The 23437-nt window shown below is 43.1% G+C and overlaps 2 protein-coding genes across 3 annotated transcripts; both read right to left on the reverse strand.

The window, feature by feature from the left end:
- Positions 1 to 4514: 4514 nt before the first annotated feature.
- On the reverse strand, positions 4515 to 14950 carry LOC135575285 (uncharacterized). Its single transcript, XM_065046794.1, has 12 exons — positions 14812 to 14950; positions 13826 to 14727; positions 12559 to 12680; positions 10604 to 10690; positions 9687 to 9911; positions 8226 to 8432; positions 7247 to 7480; positions 6412 to 6565; positions 5748 to 5857; positions 5520 to 5633; positions 4966 to 5112; positions 4515 to 4853 (listed from the first exon to the last, which is right to left on the reverse strand). The coding sequence occupies exons 4-12, from the start codon at positions 10679 to 10681 to the stop codon at positions 4752 to 4754; spliced, it is 1371 nt and encodes a 456-aa protein (XP_064902866.1). The 5' UTR covers positions 10682 to 10690; positions 12559 to 12680; positions 13826 to 14727; positions 14812 to 14950; the 3' UTR covers positions 4515 to 4751.
- Positions 14951 to 15056: 106 nt separating this feature from the next.
- On the reverse strand, positions 15057 to 23400 carry LOC102097641 (lung adenoma susceptibility protein 2 homolog). 2 transcript variants are annotated; one of them, XM_065046793.1, is made up of 8 exons: positions 23114 to 23400; positions 22046 to 22369; positions 20174 to 20872; positions 18591 to 18741; positions 18129 to 18237; positions 17037 to 17168; positions 15981 to 16054; positions 15057 to 15417 (listed from the first exon to the last, which is right to left on the reverse strand). In XM_065046793.1, exons 2-8 carry the CDS (start codon positions 22326 to 22328, stop codon positions 15318 to 15320), a joined length of 1548 nt encoding a protein of 515 aa, XP_064902865.1. In that variant the 5' UTR covers positions 22329 to 22369; positions 23114 to 23400; the 3' UTR covers positions 15057 to 15317. The 2 variants fall into 2 exon arrangements, with proteins under 2 accessions (XP_064902865.1, XP_064902864.1); XM_065046792.1 differs by having other exon boundaries at positions 22019 to 22369; positions 23114 to 23399.
- Between the last annotated feature and the right edge of the window lie 37 nt (positions 23401 to 23437).

Genomic DNA, 23437 nt, shown 5'->3' on the forward strand with positions numbered 1-23437 from the left:
AGGATGGGGATGTGCATCCCACCTACGGGCAGGACATCCCTGCCCTGATTTTCCCTCCGCACCAGAGCTCCTGTACCAGCAGTTTCCCTTTCTTGCAAGCAAATACACCCTACGACAGAAAATGATGCTTTTTCCCCCTCATAGAGCAGGATTCAGCGTGTCGGAGGCGTCTCGGGAGCTCCGTTTCAATGCCGCGTCAGCCCATCAAACGTCGCTGCTCGTGTCTTGTTGCGAGCGGCTTAAGCCATCGGTTTTGCTCGGGGGAGAGAAGAGTTAAACCAGCATCTTTGCCTTGAGAAGATAGAGCGAACCCCGCTGGGAATGGCTGCCGGGGGGTTTTAAAGCCTGTGCGACAGAATCAGGAGGAATAAAGAGGAAAAGCAACAAAATAAAGTCTCCTTTCTTCCCCGTGTCCGTTTGCTTGCAGGAGCGGAAAGGATGCGGATGCTGCACCCTCCCCAAGCCCATCTCTGGGCATTGCGCTGGGGATGGGTTGAATAAAGCCCATTTTGGGGCTGAAGATCCCAGCGTGTGCACACGTGAGATTTACCCAAGGGATATCGCCCACATTTGCCATTTCTTTGTGTTCAAGCAGGAGGCACCAACGCACATGGGGCACAATTGTGTCCCGTGCTTTTTACCCTTCTACTTTTTACCCCTCACCTCCAGGACATATTTTTGCCTCCTGCAGTGTCTTTATTACTATTTCTTCCCACAGGGACACGTTGGGGGACTGGGAATGTTTAACGGCAATATTAATTGCTATCAAAACATCAATGGATCGAGCAGACAGAGCGGATCCAGGTTCTGGCAATAGCGCCGTGACACCAGAGCATCTTCCACCAAAACAGGGGGAACCAGGACAAAACTGCCATTTTCATGCTTTTCTTTAGACGAGGGATGTCGTTGCACCCTAAAATATATCAGGTGAGAGGGTTTAGTGATCTCCTAAGGAAGAGTCTGAGGAGCTGGAGCGATGGGACCCAAAGCCACCACTCCTGGATGCTCCGGGGTGCCCTGGTGCGCTAAGCTCTGGATACTCTTTATTTGCTCCAGATACTCTTCATTTGCTCCAGATACTCTTTATTTTACCACATTCCAGCCTTCAAACAGCGTGTTTGCCCCATCGTCTGGCACAATCTCCATTTCCCCTAAGGCATCTGGAGGGAAAGATGCTTCTCCCTGGCATCAGTTTGCTTCTGGAAGTTCCAAGGCGGAACAGTCACCCGGTTTGTATCAGCGCCGCCTTTTGCTTCTGCCCATGACAAATCCATCTGGAAGCGAATGTCTTTTCCTCCAGCTGCTTGTTTTGTTGTTTAGGCAAATGCTTCAGAGCCATCATTCTGCAGGCTTGGACATTTTCCACTGGCGGGCTCTACTTTCTCAAGGCGCGTTACAACCGGGATTTCCAGCACATCATATTCAAAACCCAGCCATGGGGTTTCTTGGCATTAACCAAGATGCAGAAGGAAGGTGTGGTGATGGATGGGGCAAAATAAAGGACATTGACATCCCGCCAAGCCCGGATGTTCTACCGATACCATACAGATCTCCACCCTACACCAATAAACTCATTCTAGGTGACTTTACAGCGGGTGTCCCCCCCTTCCCTTGCCCTGCGCTTACCTGCAGGTCGCCAGAAGCTTCTGAGACCTCTTGGTGTCCATCTCAAGTCGCACAGCCCCCGCTCGTCATTCACAGCGCTGCAAAATAGGATTTAATCCTTGGTATTTGGAGCTATCGTATCACGTTTTGGTGAGAGGTGTTAATGGCCCCCCACCCCTCTTTTCCCCTGCAGCCCACAGCGACAGCCTCGCACTGTCGTTTATTGTCAATGAACAGGATCCCTTTAATTAGCCCATTCACAAGAGTGAAGATCTCACGTGGCATCTCTTAGGGACTTTCTGACCTTTCTTGAGGATTAGCGGCACCTTAATTATTTAAAACCTGCCATTTACAGTGTCCTACAGTCAATTAAAATGCACAGAAATGGCGACGAGGAAGGTTTGAGGAGCTCAGGGGTATTTATGATGTTTTGAGCAGGAGTTCCTAAGGAATGTTGGGGAGCTCAGGGGTATTTATGATGTTTTGAGCAGGGGTTCCTAAGGAAGGTTTGGGGAGCTCAGGGGTATTTATCATGTTTTGAGCGGGGGTTCCTAAGGAAGGTTGGGGAGCTCAGGGGTATCTAATGATGTTTTCAACAGGGGTTCCTAAGGAAGGTTGGGGAGCTCAGGGGTATTTAATGATGTTTTCAACAGGGGTTCCTAAGGAAGGTTTGGGGAGCTCAGGGGTATCTAATGATGTTTTGAACAGGGGTTCCTAAGGAAGGTTTGGGGAGCTCAGGGGTATCTAATGATGTTTTGAGCAGGGGTTCCTAAGGAAGGTTGGGGATCTCATGGGGTATTTAATGATGTTTTGAGCTCCATCAGAAAAAGGAGCTCGATCAGAAAACATAAAAAACCCAAAGCCCCAGATTTCACTTGGTGATGTGTAACATTTTAATTGCAATAGGGAGAAGTTGAAGATAATTCTCTCTCCCTCCCAGCCCTGTTTTCCTTGGTCTCTCTGGTGAACACCAAGGGTGAGCTTTACTGAGCAAAAGTCACCTCACAGCAGACTCAAGAGCTCGTTTAACCTTCTCCTCGAATGCACATTAATAATTGATTCGCTTCTCCCTCGCGAGCTGCTCAGGACTCATTTTCATGTTGATTTTCCCTCTTCTCCCACCGTTTTTCCACGCGACTCTCACCCTCCTCGTGGGCCAGGACAGGGACAACCAGCTCATCGCATCCCTCAGATTCGCTGGGAAGGAGTTTATGAGCCGCTGGTGCTCCTGGGCAACACCAGTTGGGCCAGTGCGGGGACACTGGGGCCAAACTGGGGTGCCAAGGGCTGCAGGACCCCCCCCAAGCGCTCAGTGCTGTCCCGGGAGATGCTCTGGGTTCCTGTTTTATAAAGCACAAGCAGTTTGTTATTTGTTAAGCTCTGTATTATTTCCAAAATGAACACACTGAAAAATGCACAATCGCCAAAAAACACCCATTTGCTTACAAAAATCAAACATTTGCCCAGGGTCAGGACAGCCCATAAACCACCAAGGACTTGGCAGGAACCTGGGAATTCCCCAGCTCCATAACCTGGGCTATGATGGGATGCCACTCCTGTAATTAGCAATATCATTCTATAAAGCAGGCTATTTCCAGCTACACAGCCATCATAACCTCGGGTCCAACAAAGCCTGGCTTGTCTACAAAAGACGCTTCAGCGCTGACTCATTACACGTTGGTTTGGGCCGGATTTTCCGTTTGGCCACGTTTGTTTTGGCAAAGATCAAGGATTTTGCAACGTTTCCAACCTGGCGGTGACGAGAACGCACGATAAACCGCAGGAAATTTCCTGCTGTCCTTTGGGATCTCTAAAACTCACCATAAGGGTTTGTTGTTGTGAGAAGGGACGGGATGCACAGAGCAGCTTTAATTGTTAAATCATCCTGTATTGAGACCCTTCAAGATCCTACCAGACCCTGGAATGGGATGTAGAGAAGACGTAAATGTTTGTGTGTGTTCAGATGATATTGGCAACATGAGATGAGCTGTTAAACCTCCGAAAACAAATACACAGGAATACACGGGAACTCCGATACTTTGTCTTAACCTGATTGATTTGGAGGCGCGAAGCAACGATTATTTGATTAGGGTTTGATAAATGACAGTGACACATCTCAGGTCACTAACATTCTCACCCCACTCACCAAGTATGAGGTTTAAGCCTGGACTAAGATATTTATACCCAAATGGGACCAGACTGCGGGAAAGGGGCTGGTACCTGAACACCCCTGCTTGTCAGTCTAAATTAAATTTAATAGTAAAGCTAAGTAGGTTGCTAAAGTCTATGAGAAACATTTCCCTTGTAGCACATACGCAAAGATCTGGGTATCAAATTAGAAATTCACAGCTTGATGCGTCTCTTTGTTCAGCTCATATAAAGATCTCCCCTAGCCCATGGACACCCCAGCATCTCAGAACATTTAAACCTGCCTTAGGCCAGCTGAACTGGTTTAAACTTGAGCCTTGTGCTCCCTCCGCTCTGCAAAGAGCCAGGACAGCCCCCAAAATGAAACACCCCCCCAAAAACTAAACACCCCGAGTGGTAAAGCCGGATTGAAGAATAGCCAGGGGATTAGCAAGAGCCTTGATAAGGAATGAAGTGGAATCCCAACTGTCTGTTGCACTCGGTTATTGTGTGTCAATAATAAATCAGTGAATCGCTTTGATTTAAACACCATTCCCTGAGACCAATTCCTGCACAAGAAGGAAGAGGAAGGTGAGGCTGACAAGTAAATGGCAGAGATGCCAGGCTGGGAAACCATCTGGGCTTCTTTTTGGGGGCTGAATTCCAGCAAAACCCTTGAATTTGTGTGTAGATGCTGTTGGAAAAGAGCGGTGTGTCCATGATTAAATCAATGTCAGCTCCAGCAGTGCCAGGGGCTGATGGATGGTACATAGAGCAAAAGGCCAGTGAACTGGAGAAATTACTTTAATATACAATCAAATTACGTAGCGCTATAAATAAAACACTGTAAAAATACAAAAGACAAAATAGCTTTTTAGAATTGGGGGTTGCTAATTATTTCTCCTGAACATCTCCAGATAAATAGCGAGTAAAGTACCAAAAAGTACTATTAGAAATACGGTGATCACATAAACGTTCCTGGAGCTGTTTGGTTGTAAGAGAGGTCGTGAGCTTCAGTTTTAGGGGAAATTCTTAAACTCGGCCTGTTGCTTGAAAAACAGCTGAGCAAGGATGTGATCTGCGGTTCTGCGGAAATAGTCCTTCATGCGAAGGGTTTCCAGCTAGGAAGAAAAAGATGGTATTTTAATGAGAAAAATCACAGCATTTCTAGCAATTTCTACAAGATTATGGACGGCTGGATGATTTACTCCCCTTGCTCATATGGATTCTCACCTGGTTTCCCGTGCTGTAGGCTAAAATCAATAATAAATCCTCATCGCACACGCTCTTGATGTAATGTTGGGTTCCGACAGGGAAAAATATGACGTCTCCGATGCCGATGTTGAAGCTGGCGGTGACTCCGGAGAGAATAACTCCGACCTATTGCAATGAAAGGATCAATACTCAACTGTTTGCAGTGTGCTGATAGTGGATAAATACATAGTGATGGTTGCAGATAGCGGAGAATCAGCGTTTGCGCTGAGACCCCGATCCCACATTAACTCACATTGTGAGGTCTCATCATTCCACCTCAATTATCTTTGCACTGAGTGCAAAACATCATCAAATCCTGTCCTCTAAATCTTAATATTCGCTATATTTTCTCTACCCAGGATTTTGCTGAAGGAGCTTAAAAATGTAACAGAGATCAACATTTAATTTGCAGCCTCACTTTCCTTCTACAAAGTTCTGTAATACTACTAATTGCAGTATTATTAATTGAGGTTGGGAAGCATTAGGTCTGTAATAGTTTTATGGTCATCTCCCTCACCCATGTCACCAATTACCTGCGCGCAGCCGCTAATGACATAACCCATCTCGTTAGCGTTGAAGTGGAAATGCGGCTGCCCCAGCCCGTTGCTGAAGATGCGCAGAGTTGCCAACGTCAGGGTGTTTTCGTGCTGAAAAGCAGAGCAAAACCGCTCAGAGAATCGTCCACATTTGTTAGAGACGACACAAATCGCATCGTGGGCCTTGTGTTTAAACGGCTCCGGGACCTGATTGGAAGCACGTACCTTGTTCAGCGACTCGCTGAAGATTCTTTCCGTTTCGTTAAGTCCGGTGCCGTTGATGCGGTAACGAGCCCACTGGAAGATTCCTCCTGGGAAGGGATATTCTGCTGACCCTAAAACAAAGACATCAGCATTTCCAACCAGGTTTAACACCACTTGCATTGGCCAACTTCAAATCATTACTATCTACTAAAGGGCTCAAATCTTATGAGCCCAAAACGAATCCCATTTAACTGACCTATTTTTCATAACGACCATAATGCAAAACCCCAAGTCCATTTTTTCCATCCCAAATCGCAATCAGTAGCAACACACTTAAGTATATTAATTCATGTTATATTAAGTGTATTAATTCATGTTAACCTGATTGTGTGTCACAGTATTTTGTGCAGCAGAACATTTTGGTCCACATTTATTACTCACGAGCTCAACCAGTTCTGTGTGGAGCTCCAGACCCATATTTGCTTTTTATAGCTTTTTGAATTGACTGTGCTACTTGAAATGAAGTTTTGCCGTCTGTTTCATAGGTGCTCACTGATAATCACTAGATCCAGGTTGGATGGAGCGCTGTTTAATATTTAACTCCTGTTTGAATGAATTGATTGCACTCCTCTCCCGCTCTAGAAACACCGAGAGCTCTCGCACACAATTCTATATGCATCTATACCTTTGAGATCGTAGAAGTATTGCCACACAAGCTTGTCTGGGGACTGCACGTAGGTGGCATTTTGTACCAGCTCGTTTAAGTTTGATGGGAGGTTAACCGCTTGATCTTCTGCTTGTTTCTTGAAGGTTCTGATGAAGTTGACTCCACCTTGTGGCTGCGGGACACAAAACACACGTTAATTCAACAGATACACACAGCAAACTGTCATTAAAACTTTGCTTCATTGAATATCCCTGAAACTCTGCCTTGTGGACGAATCTCTTACCCTTACCCCACCAATATTTTATTCCTCTGCTCTGCCCTTCCTTCTCAGCACAGAAATTTGGAGCAGAAGGGAAACTCCATCATGTCCCATCCAATTTTTTTGGGGGCGGGATGGTCTATCACAACTTTGTGCTTTGAACATGCACATCCCTCAGTCTCAGCACAAACTGTGGGCATATTCTTGCTCATGGGACACACTAATTACTCGGTTCAAATACAATCCATTTTAACAAGGAAATAAACTTAGTCTCCAATAAGATCTTCTCATACCACAGAATTCAAAGGGCTATTGGGAAATTAGCTTTGGGCTTCACTTATTTTCCCTTCTACCCTTGGAAATATGGAGGATCTGCCATGAACTGGGAATAAATACGGAGAGTGGAAGGGAAAATATGTTTATTGGAGAGGGCATCATCATTTATTTCTCCTTGTGTATTAAGGAACACACAGGGTGGCCCAGTGTCACACAAAGGACACGTGTACATGGGAACAGCTGAGACAGGGAGGATTCTCCCTACGACATATAGTCGTGTTAATGTATAGAATTCTAGCTCTATCCGATCATACAGACCTGAAGTGCTCGAGCTGCGATATCCTCTGGGGTGGAGAAAAAGGCGTCGTCTACATCTAAGGTCTGAAGTTCTTCGTGCGTTGTGAAAAACAGCAAGAACAAGCACTCGTCCGGCCCGACGTTCTTGATCCAGTGCACGGTGTTTCTGGGGAAGAAAATGACCTGGCCGGCCGTGACGTTGTACGTGGTGACCACGCTGTCGTCTGGGCCGATCACTCCCACCCAGGCGGTGCCCTGGAACAGAACCAGAACTTAACGATACTAATCAACCTTCTCTCTTTTAATCAATATTGCAAATGGGTAATTTGAATAAGCTGAAGGCTCTTAGGAGAAAACAGATCTGGACACGCTCTCTTTGTGACTTGAAATCCAGAATTGACAATGGTTCAGAAGGTTTGAGGAACATGTGGCAAACACACATGGCTTGGACTTGAACCATTTCGTACTCAAGAGGCTGTGAGCAGCTATAAAGGAATCACCTTTGACCAAAATCGAAATATGAATAATTATTCTTAGTAGTAAGCTAATGATTGAGATATTTGGAAGCACCTATGCTTCCAAAGATCATTTTGTTTTCAAGTTTCTTTAGAACCTTTAGAGTCCTTCATCTCTGTGATTCTATGATAGCTCTATAATAGTAATTCCTTAAATCACTGTAAGCACTTGGATAAGTACATGAACTTCTGTCACTTCCAGGTGTCCAAAATCTCCTCTGACCTCAGGTTTTATTTTCATTGGAATCTACAGGTGTTTGTTCCTCTTGCAAATAACATTGAACAGCCTATTTCAGGCATCTCCAGTTGAAAATGTTCTTTCAAGCATGAAAACTAATCAATCAATCAATAGTTCTGCTTTTATTACCTGTTAACATTTGTATTTAATGTATATGCCATCTTTTTTATGTATGGACATTTTCTATATATACATGATGCTCTAAAGGGCAAAACCAATTAATAAAGCTGAGCTAATGAGATAATACCTGCAGCAGATAGCCGTGCTCGTTGGCATTAAAATGCCAGTGGGGAGCCCGAAGCCCTTTGCTCTTGATCCGTAAGGTTCCAAAAGTCATTTTGGAGCGATGGTTATTGATGCTTTTGCCAAATGCCATTTCTTCATCACTTAGATATTCATTTACGTCATTCCTGAATCTTGCCCACTGAATTTCACCACCCGGGTAGGTATATACCTGGAGAGTTACAGAGAATTGCATTAATTGTGGATCGCTGAAACAACCTATTCCCTTTCTCAGCGAGGATTCCCTCTCTATGTATTTTAGTTGCTTCTCACAATCATTTCTATACTTTCTCATGTCGTGCTGTAACGATATTTTTAATACGAGAGATAAACAGCGATATCAGGAACACAATTATCTGCTCCTCTTGTCCATCATTATGGACTTTGATTTGGGAAGTCAGTTCTGTATATCCTTAAACTTTGAGATTCAAAACATCAGCAGATTTGCTGCTGACACCAAGTTGGGAGGGAGTGTGGAGCTGCTGGAAGGCAGGAGGGCTCTGCAGAGGGGTCTGGAGAGACTGGAAAAATCGGCCCATTCCAATGGGATGAAGTTCAACAAGGCCAAGTGGCGGGTGCTGCCCTTTGGCCACAACAACCCCTGCAGCGCTCCAGGCTGGGCACAGAGTGGCTGGAGAGCAGTCAGGCAGAAAGGGACCTGGGGGGACTCATGGACAGGAAGCTCAACAGGAGCCAACAGTGTGCCCAGGTGGCCAAGAAGGCCAATGGGATCCTGTCCTGGATCCAAACCAGCGTGGTCAGCAGGACAAGGGCAGTGATCCTTCCCCTGTGCTCTGCATTGGGGAGGCCACACCTGGAGTGTTGTGTTCAGTTCTGGGCCCCTCAGCTCAGGAAAGAGATTGAAGTGCTGGAGCGGGTGCAGAGAAGAGCAACAAGACTGGGGAAGGGACTGGAACACAAGCCCTATGGGGAGAGGCTGAGGGAGCTGGGCTTGTTTAGTCTGGAGAAGAGGAGGCTTAGAGCTGAGCTCCTCACTCTCTAGAACTACCTGAAGGGCAGTTCTAGCCAGGTGGGGCTTGGTCTCTTCTCCCAGGCAGTCAGCAATAGGACAAGGGGCCATGGGCTTCAACTCTGCCAGGGGAAATTTAGGCTGAAGAGTAGAAAGCAATTCTCTGCAGAGAGAGTGGTCAGGCATTGGAATGGCTGCCCAGGGAGGTGCTGGACTCACCGGCCCTGGAGGTTTTTAGACTGATATTAGACATGGCACTTAGTACCACGATCTAGTCAATGGCCTGGAGTTGGACCAAGGCTTGGACAAGATCCTGGAGTTCATTTTTTCTTGCAACATAAGAATCTGTTTGAATCCCGTCCTAAGAATGACAAGGTCTGTGTGCTACTCTCTAGTCTTGCTCCTCAGCATTTCACACTCCGATTTGAGAAGCACACAGAAAAGAGATGCCTTCACCTTTGATTTCCCCAGGTGATTCAGGAACTGGAATTTGACATCCACGCTTTTCTCCTCTGGGTTCGAGGAAGATGCTCCCTTGTCTCCACCATCGGTGTCTCTCACAAAAGGAGGGTTATTCACATAAACCAAGGACAGGATCAGCACCCCAATCGCCGTGGTGATCACACAGGCCAACAGGCAAACCAGAAAGACTTTCATTAGGGACCAGCCGCCCTTTCTTTCCTGAAATTAATTAAAAACAAAAAAGAGCTTTATTAGACCTAACACACACTTCAGATGTTTTTCATTGCTGTTTCTAGGCTGTAGGACAAAACACTGAAGACCTGTAGCAACACCAACCCACTAATTAGTTTTCCAGTAAAAGGATGCTGCACATATTCCATAACGATACATTATACAGCAAGTTGTGTCATGAGGAAATCGCTGCCCTCGGTGTATTTATAGCCAAGAAGAAGCACTGATGGCAAACAAACGTAATGGGCGATGAGCAATACGCCAATTCTTACCACGTGAAGTCAATTCAAGTCCCAAGAAGTAAAAACTTGACTGGGAAAATGCTAATTACTTTTCTCAAGGGCAAAAAAAGGTGAAACTGATGTGTAACTCTGTAGAGATACTAAATGTTACCACAAGATGAGCTTTTAAGTAGCTCTTTCTGTTAAAATCAATGGGGAATCCCTCCAAAGATAATTACTTAGTCCAGTAGCTATGGGATAAAGATTTTAGTTATTAAGTGGGGCCAGGGAATTAATGTCTCACAGTTCAAATCTGAGCTGGTGAACGTGGAGCTTTGCATTTTAGGACCTTCGCAATTATAGCTCTTCAGAGATTTTCTCCAAGATTTTCTTAATAACATAGGATTAGGTCATATTATAATATGGCTCTGTAATGATGCAAAAGGAAATGACTGGTACCTCTTTCTGTGGCCACTGTTTTCCATGGGAAGCGCTTCGCAGGTTCTCTCCATGCATTTCAAATGCCTGGTTATCCATTTAGTCAAGCTGAAATAGATCAGGCCACAGAAAACGAACAGAAGAGAGTTAATTCTGATAGGTGCTGAGCTATGTCAGAGCCCAGGGAAGTGACTCATGCTCTTCTGCACAGTAACGCCAATATTTAGTGAAGTACCCTTGTGCAGAGATGTGATGCAATACAGGAAAAACTCTTCTTTACTAAACTACAACAGCAAAGTGACAATTCCCACATGCAGACTTCACATCATTCACGTACCACATGAACCCCAAGACACAGCGTGACAATGAGACAGAGCCCAAACCACCAAATGCTTCGGAGAAAAAAGCAGATCTAGCTCCTTCACTGATGCTAAGGGCTCAAGATACTTAAATGACAGCTTCGCCTGGTTGTGTAATCCTCTTACAACGGTTGAGCTTCTAGAACTTCTTTGGCAACCCTTTTTCCTGCTTACATGTCACTGTTAAAAAGGTTTTAACAAGCCTAAATCTCTCTTGCTGCGACAGAACTGTTCAGTTTCACCCTCCCGCGATGGACCTAAAGACACAGAAAAGGCCCAACGAGGTGAGTTGAGAGCTGTTTGTAACTCTTTTCCCTCCTTATTTCCTTGATGTGTTCTGTATTTTATCACGTACTTCCAGGAAACTGAGGTTAAGCTTATTGCCTCAGTTCTCTGGTATCATTTAACTGACTTGTGGTTCAAAGTTCCTTGGCTGGTCCCATTTCTAGGCTCTTTTGGGACTTCACCAAGTTCTAAACATCACTGATAACTGGAAAACACCTTTGGCCGCTTCTCTAAAGGCTTCATGTTCCTGTGATAGGTGCTGAACACAGGTAGTTGTGCAAGAGCTACGAGTCACGTTCTCCCCGTCGTAATCTGCGTTTCATCTACCGCTGCCGTTGATGTTTTAAGTAAACGTTACAACCCTCACTGACATCATTTATTACTCCCTGCAGGGAACTCATGGACCACAATCTTCCTTGGTCCTCCCTTCTATTAGTAACTAATTTGTTGTTTATTAGCAGAAGCAATAAGGAACTTTTGGGTTAGTTTGTTATCTTCAACAGTTCATCCTCCTTGTGTCTCATTTTTGTGCTTTGGGTGTAATTTCTCGTAGTTGCTTTTTGCTATTCTTCCTCTTTTCCATTCTAAAACTCTTGAAAACCTTATAAGAAAATTCCTGTATCAACCTTCACCTTCTGTATCAAAACCTGACATTACCCTAGGCTAAATACACCCTGGATACTCTGTATTTCATTCATTTCCCCCAACAAATATTTGATTAACTAGTTTCTCCTCAAGGCTAATTATTGTCAGTTGTTAACAAAAATGCTCTTTCCATCTTATCCTTCTTGGTTTGGTGAACTTAATGGTAGGTCCCCAAAGAGCACTCAGGCTTTTTACTCCTTTTATCATCATAACGATACTTTTAATTAATAGATTATGTCCATTTTCTAGACTTCAATACGAAGGTAAATATTCAGAGAAACACACCATCCTTCCCCTTTTCTTTGGTGTCACCTCCTTTTTTTCCTTTCTATATTAATTCATTAACAAATGAAATATATCACAAAGTCAACTTTTATATTGCCTAAATCACACCTTTGTCTAGAACCTTGTAGGTTCTTCCACTGAGTTTCCACCCAGCCTGTGCTATTTCACAATTTTATATATGTATATATATGTATACATATATATATGTGAAAATCCACAACCATCTCTTGGAAAACAAACAACTGCACTCACAGTTTCTGCGTTACGCAGGAAAATAATTAAGAGGTGGATAATGAGGGACTATGGGGTTTGCAGTTGTTCAGATCCTCCTTTGCAGGCTAAATCAGGTATCACAAACCCCCCCCCGTGAATATTTCCCCCCACGCCGAGTCGCAGTCTTACCACAGGTAGGATCTTCACCAGACTCACGAGAACTCTTGCTTCAAAGCCTCCACTTCCCCCCGCTCCGTTTTCCTGATATATATATACATCGTAATTCAGGAAGTGCCCTCGGAAAAGATTTCCTGCGTATGCAAATACATAAGATCATAAATACTTGTGTACATCCTTAGCAAACACTTCTTGTACAATAACTTGCTGAGAAACGGTGACTCCTATTTTTATTGTAGTATTTCCCCCAATTCCTGGTCTCTTGTCTTGCCACCTGCCTTTTTGCTTTTCCCTATGACTGTAGGTCAATAAAATCCCTTTTCTCTGCTGTAGCCTCGAGCACAAGAACATCACTGATATCTTGGATATGCCAGTTACTTTTGTTTAGTACTTGATTTACATTTGTTATTTTATCTTGTGGGGTACAGCGCCTCACACAGGGGACCTTATCCACGATCTGGCCAATATACAGCTATTAAATATGAATATTCAATAATTTCAACAATACTTTCAGTTGTTACCTCGCTCTGTGTGCCATAAACCCCCCCAAGTGTTGCGTTGAAATCCTCCAAAGTTTATTAAACTGATAAGAGAAATAACCAGAGGATAATAAACATTTCCAAGGATGAGAAATCTCACTAATATGGATTAGTATGAGATTCACCATGGGGGAGTTAATGAAAATGACATTTGAACTAGCAAACAAACTCTGCCCTAACACCAAGAGAAGCTCTAAGGGAACAGGGGGTGCTTTACACTGGTCCCATGCACCCCTGCAATGCTTTAGAAAAGCTTCTCCAAGCAAGTTTTCTAAAGGAATAACTCCATTTTCTCTCCTCTGCTTTCAGGTCAAGCTCCCAGCATTTGGGAAACACCAATAAAATCTGTCTGAAATGCATTATTACCTATTACTTATGACCCACCTATGTTCTCACGATGCTAGACAGCCATAAAATGAAGTCATTTATTATTATTTGTCTGTTTACTAATCCTTAACGGGAAGATGGGAGAAATATGTCATTAATCTTCTTTCTACTGTTTTTTTCTGCTTTCTGTTTTGTTTTCCAGCATCAGTACCTGCTCAGATACCTCCTTTCTTATGTGTATCTATAAATATCCACATTAAAAGGAAGCAGTTCATTAAAAAAGGCACGTTGTGGTGTTTACTGACAGCACAAACCACCAGGCCGCGTTCTCCAAGCCTCAGAAGAGGTACAGAAAGCTGCTTGCAAAACATCCCATCAACAGATTTCAATGCACAACTCCAATTCCTACTCACAGCTTTTCCCTTGGTCTCTCGATTCGCCATTGCTAAACGGGGTAAATCGCACTGCTCTCCCTCCTATGCAAGTTCTGGTGCTTATTGGCGGCTTTCACAAGCTAATTCTATTCAATTATGCTGAAAAAAACATTTAAATCTATTACTTTTCCACTTATTTAGGCCCACTGAAGGTTTTTACATGCTCTAAAGCCAAGAACAAAGGAAAACAGGAGATTAGGACTTCCCAATGATAGTGAGAACTGTTCTGTTTCTCTCCCAGCCAGGACAGCTCTAAACCAGGCCTTGTCTCCCCAAAGAGCCCGGCTTTACTAGGATGGGAAAGGGGAACAACGCAAAAAGACTTCAGACCCTTTTTGATGCGATAGATTTGCTAAGTCGGTGGTTGGAGAACACGGAGCATAAAATTACATCAACTGAAGTCCTGTTAGAAAACACCGAAAATATTATGTAATCATATTGCTAAACTTTACCTCTTAACTTGACGCATGATACTGATCTCCCCCTGTTTCTAACAGGCCGTGTAATGAAGTGGTGACTCGAACTGGCCAAATGGTTTTGGTTTTGAAAATTGGTAGGGGGGTCCAAGAGAGCTGGGTAATATTCCAACATCATCTCCTCCAAGCTCAAGACACATCCCCAGGAGGAAGAAATCAAGTAAAGGAGATGAGTAAGGAGCTCCTGTCAAAACTCAGGTGGAAAATGGGTGTTTATGTAATCCCAGACCCTAGAGACAGTTGGTCAAAAGGAAGACTTGCCCTTGGTTGAGGAAGAGCAGGTTGGAGATCACTTACACATCCACAAATCCATGGGATGCACCGAGGAGCGCCAAGAGTTGGCAGGCGTCATTGCAGAGCCGCTCTCCGTCATCTTTTAAGTGTCTTGGAGAACAGGAGAGGTGCCTGAAGACCAGAGGAAAGCCAACGTCAGCCCAGTCTTCAAAAAGGGCAAGAAGGACGACCTGGGAAGTTACAGGCCAGTCTCACCTCCAACCCTGGAAAGGTGACGGAACAGCTCGTTCTGGATGTCATCGCCAGGCACAGGAGGTTCCATCTGAATATGAGGAGCAGCTTCTTTCCTTTGAGGTGCCAGAGCCTGGACCAGGTTGCCCAAAGCAGGTGTGGAGTCTCCTTCTCTGGAGACATTCAAACCCGCCTGTGTGACCTGCTCTGGTGACCCTGCGTTAGACTGCTCATCTCCAGAGGTCCCTTCAACCCCAACCAGGCTGCGATTCCATGGAAACATTCACATTATTTTAATTATGTACTCATTAAAAAGCAGTATCTCTCCTCACATATTGTTATATCCTACTGGAAGCACTAATAATCAGCTAAGCTTTGAAGTAATTAATATTAACACATGCACAGAAATACTGAATACAACGTTTTTGGGAACACGCACTGGTTCAGCTTTCAAAAGATTTTTGAGCAGTGGTCAGGCTGACAAATTATTTCAATTACAGAATATTGTTCTTAGGTATCAGCTTCAGGGATTATTCTTTCATTTGTTGCTTATCTTCACGATCACTGGTCTGCTCTTGTTGCTTGCTGTTATCTTCAAGACTTTGGAGACGTGACAAATGGTGTAAAGCCCTATATCGGGAAAAATGAGAACTTCAACCACAGTGTATATATTAGTTTATATTTAACACAAAATGTTGATTTCTTAAACAGCTTAACATTATATACAGTTCACATCTAAGTCTTACTGTTCCACTTATTCTGTTTTAGAGATTCTAAAATGCACTAAGGCTTTTTCTAATTGATAAAACACTCCTTGAAACTTCAACTTGTCAAATATAGGTGCTTACACACACAGTTCTTATTAAATTATTATGGAATAGGTACGTTAAAAATTGCAAAACATTATCATAATACAGCATATCAATGTTCACTAGCAATTACTTCCCCATAGGGGAAATAGGGGACAAAATATTTTCATATCTATTGATATGGGCGAAAGACAAAAGTTCATTTCCAGAACACATCGCTGCAATCATTCAGATATTTCTTTGCTCTATGAATTGTCACGTTGTAATTCGTCGCTACTGGCTTATTCTTAACGAAGTTTTTACACCATATGAGAACTAATTTCAAAAAGTGCAGAAAAAGGATGATAAAACAGTGACAAGTCAGAAAAATCAATGGTCACTTACTTTTGAATAGAATTAGTAAGAGGGGTTATCTCACTGTCACACAGTTTGAATTCAGACTCTGCTTGTCCAGAAAGCTTTAACAACAAAAACCAAGCAAAAAATAAAAGGTTAACTGAAGGAAGAAAAAGCAACTGAATGTGACAATACACAGAGTTTTTATAGCACATCGCACTGGAAAGTATCGCCAACAACTTTATAGCATCATAAAGTAATGCGGGTTGGGAGGGAGCTCTGCTTTGGGTTCCTGCTCGAACCAGAAGCTTTGAGGTTACAGCAAGTTGCTCAGGGCTTTATCCACTCAAATCTTGAAAACCCCCAGGATGGAGACTGCAAAACTTCTCCTCTGGCTCAACTTGAGGCCGTTTCCTCTTGTCTTGTCACTTCTTATTGGGAGAAGAGACCAACCCCAACTCACTCCAACCTCCTTTTAGGTGGTTGTGGAGCGAGGTTTCCCCTCACCATTCTTTTCTCCTCATAGGCTTGTACCTCCCAAGAGCTCTCAAGCGTTTTCAAGAGAGCTGTAAAAAAAAGCCTACAAAATCATTTTGAAACAAAAGTGCCACAAAATACCAACTCACTGATGCCAAAGGTGGCAAGAAAAGAGGATTTGAGAAGGTCTGGCTTGTGAAAAATTAGGTATGTGCCCCTGAAAGCCTAGAATGAATGGGGATATCAGAAAACAGCTTTTTTCTCCAGAACACAGCTATTGCTAGAGCAGCAGAGGCTGCGCTTTGGGGAGCATTGCCTGAAATGTCGCCATCTCCTGGTTTACAAATGGCTTTTTCAGCATCCCCGGTCCACTGCGGAGTTACACACAGGAGACAGTGCAGCGTGAGGTAGCGCAGAGCCTTCCATTGCACCAACAGCAGCAAGACACGGGGTTTAGGGCACAAAAACCTTGAGCACATGCTCCTGATGCCAACCGGATGGAATCTGCTGGCAGTGCTCTTTCTACAACTGGAAATCAAGTCAATTAAAAGGACTAGGGGTTTTTCTCAGGAATGGACACAGCACGTGGATATCGGCACGATACAATGTAAGGAAACGACTACTCACTCTTTCCAACTCTTCCTCTTGCTCGGCAGTTTCATGCTGGCTGAAGCTTCCCTGAATTGCTTGAAGTTTAAACAGCATCAGCTTCAAAGCTTCAAGGGGTCTGTGATGCTGATCGCCACAAGAAACGGCTTCCTAAACCAAAACCCAAAGCAGCTCTTGAGAATGCACATAAAAAACCCAAATAACCCCAAAACAAACCAGCCACCAACTTTTAGAGTTTCCCTGAAACAAATGAAGGGATAATTTTTATGAGTATTTCCCTCTATCTGTTCTTTAAAGGTCTATTTATAAATTGCACATGTACGATGCCACAGTGGTTTATCCTTATTTATGCCACTCTATTTACAGTGATTTCACTGACCATATAAAACATTGTTAGGAGAATGTGAAACACCACAGGAAGGCCTCAGCCCCAGCTTGTGGAAAATAACTCAGGAATATGAAGAGTGTCAGTCCTTGTCATGCTGCAACAGCAGCACTGGAATGCGTTTCCACGTTCCAAATAAGCTTCCTTAATGATAAACACAGATTGATTCATGTAACTAGTATCTATATGACATCTGCTTATACTATAATCAAAAAAGCAAATCAAAGCAGGATGACAAGGATTTGTGGATAATCTAGAAATACTTATGTCTAGAAATGTCTGATGATCTAACAGAACCAAGAGAATGGAAAATATGAAGGATGAAATAGAGTAAAGCAACATGCAGACAATACATCAGCAATAGAGTAAAGCAACATGCAGACAATACATCAGCCAGGCTATGAAATTAATGATTATTACACCAACAAGAAAGGTTCTTTCTTTACTTGAGGCAAGAAATTACTTAAACAAGACATGGAGTGTAAAAGTCCAGCTATTACTAAGCAAAGCGTTTTAATAGTTAGATGCTTTCTTAACCATAATTGTGACCAAGGATTAGATTATATAGGATTTATTAACTGCATTGATTCATTGTGCTCAAATATGACTAAACCACTGCAGTTGGACTTAATGCATTCTAGAAGGACGAAAACAAGTTTACAAGTATCCCCGCTTCTAATCTATATTTGGGGCAGTCCCAGAAAGAAATACTCTATTTTCCTGACCTTATTTTTGTCATTCAAGCAGTCTTGCAGGAACTTGTGGATGATCTCTGCCTTGGGGAGGGGTGGAGCGCTCCCCATGTCCTCACAGCACACAGGCACCGGTGCTTTGCTAAACCAACATCCAACGGAGAATAATAGGTTTATAAACTAAAGGGATTAGTTTAAGATATAGTATTTTTTTTAAATGGGCTTCCCACTGTTAATTTTTTTTATAAACTATTAAATCTGCCAATCGAGGTTCCATTAAATATTTTTCTCTTGAAATACATCTTTGTATATCATAAGATATAAGGCAACTCTTTGCAAGTTGATAAAGAAGGGAAAGCAGCGCATCAATATCCTGACCTTGAAATCAATATCCTTACCTCGACCGTAAATCCTTTACGCACATGCCACATCCCCATTACTCACAATCTCTATAGAAAGCAATTAAATACATTCTGCATTTCCACGTTTACTTACGAAGCAGCTGGAGCGTTTTCCCATGATCTTTCTGCTCCCAGTATTTCTGTGGTAGAAGGACTCGCGGCATCTTCCGGAGTATCTGACACATCTTGGGTTGAACCCTCCAGACCTTTGTCAGCCTTCAAGGTAAGGAACTCCAGCTGGTCTTCTGAAAAACAAGGACAACGTGTCCGACCCTCTTCAGGGGCATTATTTCCACATTACTTAGCACTGGAAATACGTGATGGAGAGTATAGCACCAACACAACTCCTTTGGTTATCGTGGTGTGGGCACACAGCATGGAAATCATCAGTAAAAACTGGGAGCTGCAACGTTCCAGCCAGGAGAGCATTTCAAACAGTTACAAGTTTGTTTTCCCAACTTATATAACATATTCAAGATTATTTTGTGTTTTTACCTCGCTTTCATGCTGCAGGAAATCTAATTCACAATATGATATTAAATATTATTTATTAATGCTATAAGTTCTTTGGTTAGTTTTCTTATTTTGCAGAGGTTTTTCTAATAGCTGCTTGTACAGACACCTGGGAAAGAAATCATGCAAACATATACATGCAAATCATCATATATATATATATATAGATATAAAATACAATCACGCACAGGACTCTCACAAAAATAGGTTGAGACAAGGGCTCAGAATGACACATTCTCACATATTTTTTATACCTCGCCTGTTCACTACTGGTAGCATTTTCTGTGTGGAAAAAAAGAGATATAACCCTATATTTAAAGTTTGTCATGCAAACACACTAAAAAGGTATTTGCAGACGTTTGGATATCTGACATTTTGTCACTTTGAATGCACAACATAAACAGCATCTTAATTTAGCTTATAAAAAGGAGATATCAATATTTATGCTTTGCATAACAAAGGAAAGAATCTTTTTCTTTTTAGCTGGGTAAACTTAGAAGTGAAGGTAATTAACACTTGGAAAGGTTAATCTCTCATATCAAAGCAAATCTCGCTGCTGTTTCAGAGCACAGAGATGGTGCTTCACCACAGGGGGCCGTCCCTGCTTCCCAAGAGCAATTCCCAAGGAAAGCTCTGGATAACCAACATATACGGGTTACAAACACCTCCTGCTGACTCTGTAAAGCACAGAAAAAGCTGCAGGATAAAGAGTATTTCTTACCAATTTGACGGGTTCATTTACACTATGTGCGGGAATCTCCCTCCCCCAAGGTTACACTTCATGTAATTTAATTTAATGCTTGAAATGCTATTCAAATATTAATGGATTTACTGCCATTATCTTGCAGCGAGGTACTAAATATGCCACCATTGCTGTAAAATGAATGCTTAAATATTGATTTATATACAAAAACGTGTAGTATAAAAGCTGTTTAACTTAGTCAACTACTAGTAAGTGCTTTGAGTCACTTGTCAATGATGGATGTGTATAAATCTTGTGTACGGTGTGGCTGGACTAACATGTCTAGAGAACGTTGGTTTAAAAAGGTACGTGATTTTATACACCTACCCTCAATTTTCTTTCTAAATCTTACAAAGTACAGTTACCTCTGAATGGCTTTTTGATGTCTCTTGAAAACAAGTTATTAAATGGGAAGCACTTACCTGGATCAGAGTTGCAACTTCCTTCTACTTTATTAGCACCCCTTCGATTCCAGCAATCCTTCTGTTCAAAACAATTAGAACTGTCTTGATCTCCAGAGTGTGTTTTTCGCAGGGTCTCCAATGTCTGTGAAGAGGAAGCTTTGCTTTGTACATTAACATTTTGCCCCTCGCTTTGAGCTGAATCAGGAAAGAGGTTGTAACTCTTCAGCCAGGCTGGGTAGTGAAAATCAGGGATGCTGCTTATCCCTGACACACTCAGGGCAGATTTCTGGCTGGTGAGCCACCGTGGGTAATTCCTCATTGAAAAAGAATTATCTTCCAAAGACAAGGGTCTGGAACTTCCCTTAGAGGCGACAGCATCGTACCCATCAGGTTTAGACACTTGGTCTTTCTTTTTGCTCAAGTCTTTGTGCGGATTCTGGCGAGCAACAGCTTTCCCGTCCTCCTGGAGACCAAAAGCGCTCTTGGCATCGAGCGATGAGGTTTGGCAAGGGCAGCGAGACGTGTTAAGCGACCGGCTGTTCCAGGCACTGCGTGGATGCCTTGATTTCAAAAGGTCAAAAGGCAGCGACCCATCTGCAGGAAATGCCAACAGATCATCTGTTGCGAGACTGGTGGAGTCCGGGTCATGTTCTGTCTGCCTTCCAGAGGGGGAAGCACGAGAACCCAAACCCACCAGCTGACTGACATCCCCCAGTGCTGAAAAACAAAGATTTACACGAATTATGCACGAATCCATCTTGATAAACACCTTACTAGTCAAAAGCTCTTTCCTCGTACACAACATCCACAGCTTTGACTATTTGCTTTAGTGTTTTAAGAGAACCAGGACTTCAACATTATGGCCCATTTTTAGCTGCACATTCAGAGTTGTGTAGTTTGCAAGCGTGGCCTTAAGTATTTCAGTCCTAGTAGCGACACTTGCTCCACACAGGAACCTTCAGGACCTTCCCCATATAGAAACTGAACATTTCCACGAAAAATTATGGCTAAAGGCAACAGCTTGCAAGGCAGGGAGACAGATAATGGGCCTATAGACTCATTTTTGACCCTACAGAAACTTATACAGCATAGAAGATTAAACTTGGCAGTTTTTCAGGAGAGAATTACCACCATTAGAACCTTTTTTCTTTTAATTAACTGAAACAATGATTAATGAAATGAAGTTTCCCTCAGTATCTGGAAGTAATTTCTTCTCACTTTCACTGTAATATCAGTGAGTGAAATTGGTATTTTAGACTATTATAATATACAAAACATACAGGCAGACTCGCCAATACATGAATGGAGCTAATGAGACTCCTGCAAAGAACAGCAACAGAAATATTTCAGAATAAAATACAAGATTACATCTTCCGCAGAACAAAGTCTGCCAGGACTTTGCTATTTCAGACGTAATGGACAATGAATTTGCAATAGAAATTAGCTCAAGCACAGTTATCTATTCTAGACCATCTCATAAAAGTTCATCAATTGAACCTCTATTTATTCAAGCTAATTAATAATGATAAAAGCCAATTCAACCCATATACATTACCCAGACTTCACACCCTAAAGCACCTCCCATAGAAACCAAGAGAAGTGGTAAAGCTTGTTTTAAGGGAACTCCTTCAATTAATTACATTCTGATGTTACTTACTCTAGAAAGGAAACAGATTTTTTCCAAGATTCAGATTTAAGCAATGATTTAAACTGTCTTTAGCATATATTCACATAGAGAAAATACAATGTTTATTCCATACTCTATAGGTCATTATCGCATTGATGAGCGTGGTCAGGAATTCCCACCAATCCAAGCTTTTACAACAAATAAATCCAAACCAACCACACCAGCAAGCAACTTACCAAAAGGTGTATTTGCAGATGACATACCACGTTTTGCTTTGGCGCGACGCTTGGAAAACTCGGTCTGTTTGGGAGTGCTGTGACACAGGCAGATTTTTCCAGTGCTTATGCCTGGAGATGTGAGACTTAAATCAAAATCTTCAATATAAGCCTCCAAAGCCTCAGACGCAGAGCTATACAACTTGTCCTTGTAATGAACCCAACTGTTGGAGCGGGGATTAGCGCTGTCAATACTAAAGCTTCTTAAAAGAGAAGATACTGTTGAATCAGGAGAGCAGATGCTTTCTTCTCCCGAACTCATGGTTTTCATGCAGGTTTCTGGCAGAACCTTCGCTCACCTTTTAAATCAAGCTAAATGGGAAAAGAAACAAAACCACAAGTGATGCTTTGCACTGATATTTCTCAAACTATAACATACCCAGGATTTTTTTACTTTTGTTGTAAAGAGTTAGTAGTTTCCTGAAAACACTATTTAGCTGTTCAATTTGCTGCTTTTCTAAGAAGTTTATTATATATATGCACCACACTGATGTTTGCCACCAAACACACAGCTCAGCAAAGGTATCATAACTTTTGATTTCAGAAGGAGCACGAAAGAGTTGCATCCAGGGACAAAAACAGAACTAAAAGTTGCTTAAGTAGCATTAAAAATTACCAACTCAAGGTAACAAGAGCCGGAAGCCATTGCCCTCACACAGGTTTTTATGGGTAATAACCACAATGGGTACACAAAGTAAAAAATTTTACAAGCACTTTGAATTGTTTTATCTATGGAATGTAGCTGAACTAATCCGAGCCGCCTTTGTAGCCCCACAAACTGTAAATTGAGGAGTTGGAAGCGCAGCTTTGTTCTAAATGCTGTTATAGGATGGTCAAGGTCACTGACAGAAACTTAACGGTTTGTTTCAGCCCTTTGGGTAAAAGGCCATTTGAAGAATCTGTTAAGGAAACAGGTGCTGTAGAAGGAACAAAGAGTAATAACTCTTTATATCCAAAGATATAAAGATACAAATATAACCACGCAACAACAGCATAAGGATTTATACGTAAAAGGTTCAGTAGGGCACAGCTCTCCCAAGGCCGAAGCGGTTTTACCCATAAAGCCGAGGAGGAGCCGAGGAGGAGCCGAGGAGGAGCCGAGGAGGAGCCGAGGAGGAGCCGAGGAGGAGCCGAGGAGGAGCCGAATCGGGCACCGGCCCCGGGACCCCCAGGAGAGGCCGGGCGGGCCCCTCCACCCCCTTTCCCTCACAAGAAGCACCCAAAGCAGCATAACCCCTCCACACTGCCGGGAGGGTGCGCTACCCGCCCGCGCACGGAGCCCCGCGCGTCCCCGCTCCGCAGCGCCGGCTCCTTCGCCTTTGCCGCCCGCCGCTTTTGAAAGGACCGCGCCCCGTCAGCAAGATGGCGGCGCGCAGGCGC

Source organism: Columba livia, chromosome Z (assembly GCF_036013475.1).
Source record: "Columba livia isolate bColLiv1 breed racing homer chromosome Z, bColLiv1.pat.W.v2, whole genome shotgun sequence".
In the NCBI taxonomy this organism is placed as follows: Eukaryota; Metazoa; Chordata; class Aves; order Columbiformes; family Columbidae; genus Columba; species Columba livia.

Coding starts and splice junctions, on each gene's coding strand:
- LOC102097641 (XM_065046792.1), bottom strand. CDS start 22,328: ATGAAAACCATGAGTTCGGGAGAAGAAAGCATCTGCTCTCCTGATTCA. Junction 18,742..20,173: donor AAGTTGCAACTCTGATCCAG/GTAAGTGCTTCC, acceptor CTTGTTTTTCAG/AAGACCAGCTGGAGTTCCTT. Junction 16,055..17,036: donor AAGAGGAAGAGTTGGAAAGA/GTGAGTAGTCGT, acceptor TTGTTGTTAAAG/CTTTCTGGACAAGCAGAGTC.
- LOC135575285 (XM_065046794.1), bottom strand. CDS start 10,681: ATGGATAACCAGGCATTTGAAATGCATGGAGAGAACCTGCGAAGCGCT. Junction 8,433..9,686: donor ATCACCTGGGGAAATCAAAG/GTGAAGGCATCT, acceptor GTAACTCTCCAG/GTATATACCTACCCGGGTGG. Junction 6,566..7,246: donor TCGCAGCTCGAGCACTTCAG/GTCTGTATGATC, acceptor TGTGTCCCGCAG/CCACAAGGTGGAGTCAACTT.